Genomic DNA, 8,084 nt, shown 5'->3' on the forward strand with positions numbered 1-8,084 from the left:
AGTGTAAAATTGTAAGCGCAGTGCTCGTCAGCCAAGTCACAAGTTATAAAACGCCAACAATTCTACATTTTGATCACCTTGTAATGAGAGCTGGGAAGTTGATGTGTGTTCTGCTAATAATCAGGGTAACAATTGTTTTTTGTATGCATTCTAATGCCAAACCCGGACTAAGAGTCAGACTAGACTCACTGAACTGTGACTATAACTTTATTTGTTCAACCTTTGCTACACCATCAAATAGTTTAAGATCTGAGGATTTTTACACTTAACAGAATTGTAACAATAAAATATATGATAGCTCATCAATTCATACATGTGCTGCACAAATAGACTGCCAATGTCTAAAGAATCACCTGGTCAAAACAATATATTATTTATTGGGGTACAAAGAAGAAAAGTAAAATCTATGGCCTCCGAAGCAAGATTGATTTGCTAAATCAACACTACTATACCAAAAGCCTGCTTTTGCATAGGGCCCAGAAACCTGATTATATAGATGTTCTAGAATATTCCATATGGGAAGCGTGATTCCATGTGATGTGCGATAAGAATGGGAAAGGGGGACATACAAAGTCTGGTTACAGGAACCCTAACGACTCTCCTTTTACGTTCCATTGTAAAATGATCAATTGTAAGCCATGGCCCTCCAAGAAAACGAAAAGGTTAGTGCATTCTAGTGGATCACACTCCAATGTAAATAATCCCACCATGCACTTAAATGTGATGCAAGGCGTCAGTTCCCAATTAGAGATCTAAAATTAGCTAACGCCTGAAAAACAAAGTCTGGCTACAAGCCTCCAGTACACAATACTGGAACAAAGTAATATTTAGTCCCCAAAAATGAATAAGATGAAAAAAAATCTGCAGCACATAAAGTACCTAAAAATAACAAACTGCCTTTTTCTTTTAAAAAACATGTTTTAATTTATTTTGGATAAAAACAATATAGAAACATTCTATTACTCGTTGAAGATTGGCATAAACTGGCTGTTCATAAGGGAACATACAAAACCTCGTTAAGAATGAGGAACGCCTATTATCTACAAAACCAGGCCAGGGAAGTTTTCTACTATTTACCAGGCAGGTGTAAACCAGGTTCCTCTTACAGTCCACTCCCCTTCACTGTTTGAGGTTTCTAAAATGAAAAGGACTTCCTCCAGCACAAACTCTCATGGTTTAACATTTACACTCAGTATGTAGATTTAAAATTCAAAGCACTTCTGTAAAAAAATGTCAATACTGTGAGCCTCAAACATTTTTATGCAACAAAAAAAAACGGAGAGTTTGGCAGAACAGAAAAGGTGTACATTTATTGCTGGCTTTTGAACGGCACTAAAATGATTTTATACCACCAATAAAGGGAATGGAACGGTAATGTTGCCATTTTTTTTACATTAAAACTTGCAACTGAAATGGAGACCAACATTGCCTTTGTAGCCATAAGAAAAATAATGTTACAAATATAGTCCATTTCTGCCAAGTGCAAATTATTAAGCATCGATACTGACACTGAGAAAGCGGCTGTGTACACCTAATCTTCATCTGGATTGGTTTTGCTTTAAAATCATGCATTAAAAAAGAAAGTATTAAGAACTGAGTTGCATGTGACAGAATTTCTAGGATAATAGTTCTTGAAAAGATAATCACAAGCCATCCTTTACAAAAAAAGTACATAATGTTTTGAACTAATAGTTCCCTGGTCTGACGTAACGCTCGTCCCACTGGTTCCTTCAAAGCAAATGACTAAAAACACATGGAGTGAAAATGAAGGGCTCTGTCATAGGCAATGTTGCCTAGGTCTTCTCACCCAAAAAACACGTAGAACACATTGTGACTTATAAGCTAGTTCTCAATTAAACGCTCTGCAACTTTGCCCATCAGTCTAACAAGGCACCATGTTGGGGCTCATAAGCCAAAATTTGGAAAATGGAACCCACAAAGTGATTGCATGGGGCAGGCAAATTCCCACTCCTTTACGTCCTTACTTGTTTTTGTTGTTTTAAATAGAAATATATAATTACATTTACAAATGCTATGTACAAGTTTAATTACACCACCGAGTCACATTCACTTAAAACCCAAAGCCCTTCGAGGTGGGAAAATACTTTGGTGGTATATTATGTTGTGAAAATGTCGAATGTCTTTGCCAACAAAATGGCCGACTGTAAGTGGAGAAAATGCGGGAGTTCGAAGCGGAGCCACTGATTGGTGGAAATGGGAAAAGGCTGGACATTTCACTGTCAATCACGCGACACAAGCGTCGACAACAAAATACGTCAACGCCCACGTTTCGACTTTTAACGTGACAAAATGACGTCGCGGCATCCATCTTTTCCTAGCGCTTGGCATGTTCCCTCATCTCGGAGCAAGAGTTTAGATTTCGGTCAGACAGTGGTCTCTCCGTGCCGGCCGTTAGATAGTCGTGTGTAAAACTTCCGCCATGAGTGGAGGGTCTTGCCTGACCAGATCCAGAAGCCCGATGTGATACCCACGATGAGGGTCATTAGATACTTTATCATGTACACTGTGAAGTCGGGCCCAAGGCGCGGCGTGTACTGCAGCGGGCAGGGGATGGCAAGGCTCTTACAGTGCTGGCTCACCCAGCTGCGCTCCCAGTGTTCGCGAAAGGCCTGCTCGTAGAAGTAGCAAGCGATGACGATGGTGGCTGGCACCGTGTAGAGCACGCTGAATACGCCTATGCGCACCATCAGCCGCTCCAGCTTCTCCGTCTTGGAGCCGTCGTGCTTCATGATGGTGCGGATGCGGAATAGTGACACGAAGCCGGCCAGAAGGAAAGACGTGCCCACGAAGAGGTAGACGAAGAGCGGCGCCAGCACGAAGCCGCGCAGCGGGTCCAGGCCGCTCAGGCCTACGGCGCAGACGCCGCTCAGCCGATCGCCGTCCAGCTGGCCCAGCGCCAGCACTGTGATGGTCTTGACGGCGGGCACGGCCCAGGCGGCCAGGTGGAAGTACTGCGAGTGCGCCTCAATAGCCTCGTGGCCCCACTTCATGCCGGCTGCGAGGAACCAGGTGAGCGAGAGGATGACCCACCAGATGGACGAGGCCATGCTGAAGAAGTACAGCATCATGAAGAGGATGGTGCAGCCCTCCTTCTTGGTGCCCTGCACAACGGTGCGGTATCCGTCGTCCGTGAAGCGTTCGTTGCAGGCCACTCGGTCGCCCAGAACGTAGCCCGCGATGTAGGCCACTGAGACCATGGTGTAGCAGCCTGACAGGAAGATGATGGGTCTCTCTGGGTAGCGGAAGCGTTGCATGTCCACCAGGTAAGTGGCCACGGTAAAAAAGGTGGAGGCGCAGCAGAGGACAGACCACACCAGGATCCAGAGGCGGGCGAAGCGCGTCTCTTCGGCTGTGAAGAAGAGTGAGCCGTCGGGCCGGTCAGGTTCGCATGGAGCGGCGCAGTCCTTCTCGCCCAGAAAGCGGTAGTTGAGGTACGGGGGCACCTTGAGCACCCGCGGGCAGTGGAAGGGTCGCTCGGGCGTGGCGTACCGTGGGGGCTGCGGACTAGGCCTTTCTCCGCGGTGGTGTGGCGGCGGGGTAGTGAGAAGACCTGGGCTGCCGCCTCCTCCGCCCGGCAGGGGCCCTCCGCCGTCCTCGCTGTGGTTCTGCCCCACGCAGATCTGCTCTGCCCCATGCCGAGGAAAGTTCTCGCAGCGCAGGCGTTCGGGCCATTGAAAGCCGAATTTGTTCATGAGCGCCTCGCAGCCCTGGCGGGCTCTTTCGCAAATAGAGCGGCAGGGTGGGATGGCCTGCTCCAGGACCGTGCACACCGGTGCATACATCGAGCACAGAAAGAACTTCAGTTCGGGCGAACACTGCACCTTTACCAACGGGTAGAACTGATGCACCTCCAGGCCCGCGTCCTCCTGGTTCGTGTGTCCCAAGAGATTGGGCATGATTGTCTGGTTGTAAGCAATGTCCGTGCATAGGGGAATGGAGATGGGCTGGCAGAAGCCATGGTCCGGGACCGAGATTCCCTTCTCGCCATGTAGCTGGGCTTGGCCGAACAACAGGAGCAAGGAGACAACGGGCAAGAGCAGCCAGCGCCCCTGGAACGACATGGCTGGCTTCGGGAATCGGTGCAGGCTCAGGAACTGTGTATGCAAGATCAGGGTCCCGGGGCTCTGTGAACTCTCACCACTCAGTCCTGCAGATAGAAATCAATTTTTTTCGTACGAATCCAATGGGCACAGTCCTGTTGTATCCCTGCGATATTCAGCTGACGACATTCGAGACTTTAAAATGTTTTGAATAGCTTCACACTGCCGCGATCAGTCTCGGGACATTACTACTTCTCCATATGGAGAGCGTATAGTTGGAGTCACTCTGTTGCATTTCTCTTTGCCTGCAGTCTTAAATATAGACTCCCCGCCAGTACTCGGGGGTGTCTGTCTTGAACTGCGAAATCCATACAGGGAAGTCTGGTGTATGTGCCTGTGCTCCCCCGCAGCCGAAAGGAATGGGAACTGTAGGATCGGTGTCACCAGAGTCTCTTTAGGTGGCAAGTATCTGCAGTTCTTTTTCAATGTGTTGCTCGCTTGAAAAAGTTCTCGAGTCGCTTAGAAGTTAAATTCCTCCAGTTACTTGCAGATCCTCGGTTTCCTGTCGTTAGTCCTTCATTTGAGACACCTCATGTGGCCATGGGATGGCACAGTGCCCACACAACGCCTTCCTGCTGTCTTCACCCGTGCAGCAGTCTGCAGAAAGTTTTCTTGCCGGGTTAGTTGAAATGGTGCGCTACTCCGACGAGCAACAGTTGTGTTCGTGTCCACAGTGCATTGCGGACCCCAAGGCTGTGATCGTGCCCAGTTTAGAGACTCCCGGATGAGGGGGTTGGATCTCGTCCCGTGTGCACGGCAGAATCCTGGGGTCGTGAGTGCGTGTGGCCTCCGGTCGAGTCGTTATTTTATTCCGTGCTGCCTTTCACCCCTTTCTGATTAGCGCGTTCGGCTGTAGGGAGTGCTGTCCCGGTTGGCGATCTCTCCCACCCGGGACTCTTCCTTCTTCCTTGGTCGCTTTGCAGAATCTTGGCTCTTCTCCTTTGTGTTTCACATGCCTCAACTCCTCCTCCCACAAAGCCTGTTTCAAGGCGGCCCTTCTCTTTAGTCCCGGGACAGTATGCTTGCTATTCCTTTTCCTAGCACAGGGGCCGCCTTGAAACTTCTTGTCCTCCTTCCCAAAAATCTGCCAACCACCAATTGCATTCAAACCCCCACGACATCCCCCTCCCCTTCTGGCTCTGATTGGGCGTCCACCGTATAATGAGATCAGAAACCAGATGCTTGAAAAGACCACCCCCAACCACGCTGCCAAAGAATAACTTAAGTAAAGTTTCTCAACGCACTGATCAGATTTTTGTCTCCCTCAAAGTATTTACCAAGCATTTTTTTAATCATGCATACGGCCATTAAATTAAAATTCTTCTTCTAGTGCTATCCTTGAAAATAAGGGCACTGGCACAGGAACTTTGACGAGCCCCCTCAGCCCTCCCTCTCCCCTGGGGAGGGGGGTGCATTAGGGCATGGACGAAGTTTCTCTGCACCCCTCCTCTGGTCCCTTGCTGATATTTCCTTAGTGTAGGATTACTGTCAGGCTGCCTTCCTTTAAATAGACTGCTCCATATACATTGTACCCCTCCACCACCACTGCCATCGCTTCAAATTGGAACGGGGTCCCTTTAAGAAGCCCTTTTAATGACCGGGTTGTGTGTAGGCATATAATTGCCCACCCCTGCCTGCAGACAAAGGATCCAATTAAGACTCCTTTTCTTCAATGCCACCTCAAAGTGAGAAAATTATTTAACACTTTTATGTGAGGAAGTTTGGGATCGCTCTACGAGGACGTGCGTTTGGCGGCGACAAAAGGACCCCGAGTTATTTCTAAAGTTCGTTTAAACGATTCTACACAACATTTAGAAACATTAACAAGTAGGAATTAAATGTATGCAATTAATTCCCTGTAACTCTAAGAGCTAAATATTCAGAATGGATTGGCTGTTTAATGTTGGTTTACATAAAAGTCAATTTACCCGGGGACAGATTTTGGCTATCATTTTTTTCCACAATTGTTAATGATATTGCAAGAGTTTTAGTAATACATAAAAACGGACTCTGGTCGCTTAAAGGTTTCTTTAAACAATACGAGATTTAAATAGCCAGGAACAGGAAACTTTATTTTTCAATAGTTATTACTGAGGCCACGCATGCATACCAGACGTACGTTTATCCTTTTTAATTTCATAGCATTGTAACGTGCCAGTTGATTTCTCTCGATTTGTAGTAGGAAGCCCAATTGAACAGCTGATTGTAAAGTGTACTGGGCAGTGTGTTTTTGAATTATTGTTTGATTCACATGTGCTTGACTGAATCTTTCCAGAATTTTTTGTGGCATGAGGGGAGTGCAAGGGGAATTAAGAATGTTTCTATTACTTAACTGTAATCACATTACTCCTAGTCCTACTCTAGCCTCTCTCCATTTTGCAATAAGGCCCCTGCCCCTCTTAGACACACCCCCTACCAAGATAAAAAGGCACCGCCCCCACCAACACCTGTACATACCAAGCCACTGTAGACACAGTTGGCCGGGCCACCGGGAGGGAGGGCAGTCCATAATGGAGAGAAGCAAGAGTAGGACTAGGAGTAACGTAATTACCAGCAAGTAATAGAAACATTACCTCCATGTCCCTCTTGCTTCTCTCCATTATGCAGTGAGACATACCAAAGCAAGAAAAAAACCAGGCCAACTGTCCAAGCCCAGAACATCGGGACAAAATGCACCAAAGAAGGGCAAACAAACAGGAAAGGCAAGCCAGACGCAACACAGTTGACCAAAACCCAGAGGCAAGCCCTGCCCCCAAACACGGGCAAGACAGAAGACCCAGAAAACAAGGAGCAAAGGAATCCCCAAGCCAGCAAGCTGACACAACAGGATGAAAAACAGCAGAGCCAGAAAGCGCAACCCCCCACAGACAAAAGGGAACAGCAGAGAGCCCGCCAAACAGGAGAGAAAGCCCCAAGAGGGACATATCCACTGAGGGAATGACCACCCCACAAAGTAACAGTAGACCAGACCGACCAACAGACCCCAACAACTGGACCGCCAAGCCCAGAAAGGCTAGGCTGGGGCATCAGAGGCAGAGAAGCAGAAAAGGGAACCATGTGCACACAAGCACACCAAGCCCCCAACCAAGAGCCAAAGCAGAGCAAAAGGAGACCAGGCAGACCCCCAAAAGGCACTTGCACAGAAGAGGTTACCAAAGCCGGTAGACCAAGGCAGCGACCGCCACCCAGCCCCAACCGCAAGACGCCAACCCAGGAAATGCCAGAGAAGGCACCAAGAGAAAATGCAACCACAGGGCCACAGAACCAGAGAATCCAGACCACCACCTGCTCCAACAACAGAGGAACCAAAGGAAGGGGACAGGCAGGAGGCCCCAGAAACCGGACCCCCAACGCACCAAACCAGGATAGCGAAACAAGGCCAACAGAGGAAAACCAACAAGAGGCCCGCAGGCCAAGGAAGCCGAAAGGGAACCAACCCCAAAACAACAACCCCCAAACCGAACTGGGGAGCAGCGGAAGGAGGACCCCTAACAGATAGCAGGGCAACCCACGTCCCACAGCAAACAGCCCAGAGCCCAAAGAGCAGGAACTGGAAGGGCCCAGACAGAACAGCGAACTCCCCCCCCCAGCCCCCCCAAAAAAAAACGCAGAAGACGCGGACAGACAGGGACGCGCAGGAATGCAAACCGCAAAAAGAAAGCAGGCAAGAACGCCCCAGAGTCAAAAAGCAAACACCCCACCGGAAAGAACCACAGCAACCAACCAGCCATAGGAGAGGCGCGCATAGGACAACCCAAGCCAGGAGCACATTCAGAGGACCCGCCGCACGGGGGCACCCAGACGCCAACCCCATCCAGGCCGAAACGGCCCACAGAATGAAGAGGATAGGGGAACAGCACACTGGAAAAAACAGGACACGGCCAAGAACAAGGGGCAGCCACAACAGCCTACCAGCAGCTAAAAGAACCCAGCAGTCCAGGTCAGCGAAGGAGGCCACCACCG

At 48.9% G+C, this 8,084-nt stretch overlaps 1 protein-coding gene across 1 annotated transcript; it reads right to left on the bottom strand.

Moving 5' to 3' along the window:
* Positions 1-1,290: 1,290 nt before the first annotated feature.
* On the bottom strand, positions 1,291-5,100 carry FZD2 (frizzled class receptor 2). Its single transcript, XM_086923892.1, has one exon. The coding sequence runs from the start codon at positions 4,080-4,082 to the stop codon at positions 2,385-2,387; it is 1,698 nt and encodes a 565-aa protein (XP_086780018.1). The 5' UTR covers positions 4,083-5,100; the 3' UTR covers positions 1,291-2,384.
* Between the last annotated feature and the right edge of the window lie 2,984 nt (positions 5,101-8,084).

The sequence above is a fragment of the Lissotriton vulgaris genome, chromosome 5 (assembly GCF_964263255.1).
Source record: "Lissotriton vulgaris chromosome 5, aLisVul1.2, whole genome shotgun sequence".
Classification (NCBI taxonomy): domain Eukaryota; kingdom Metazoa; phylum Chordata; class Amphibia; order Caudata; family Salamandridae; genus Lissotriton; species Lissotriton vulgaris.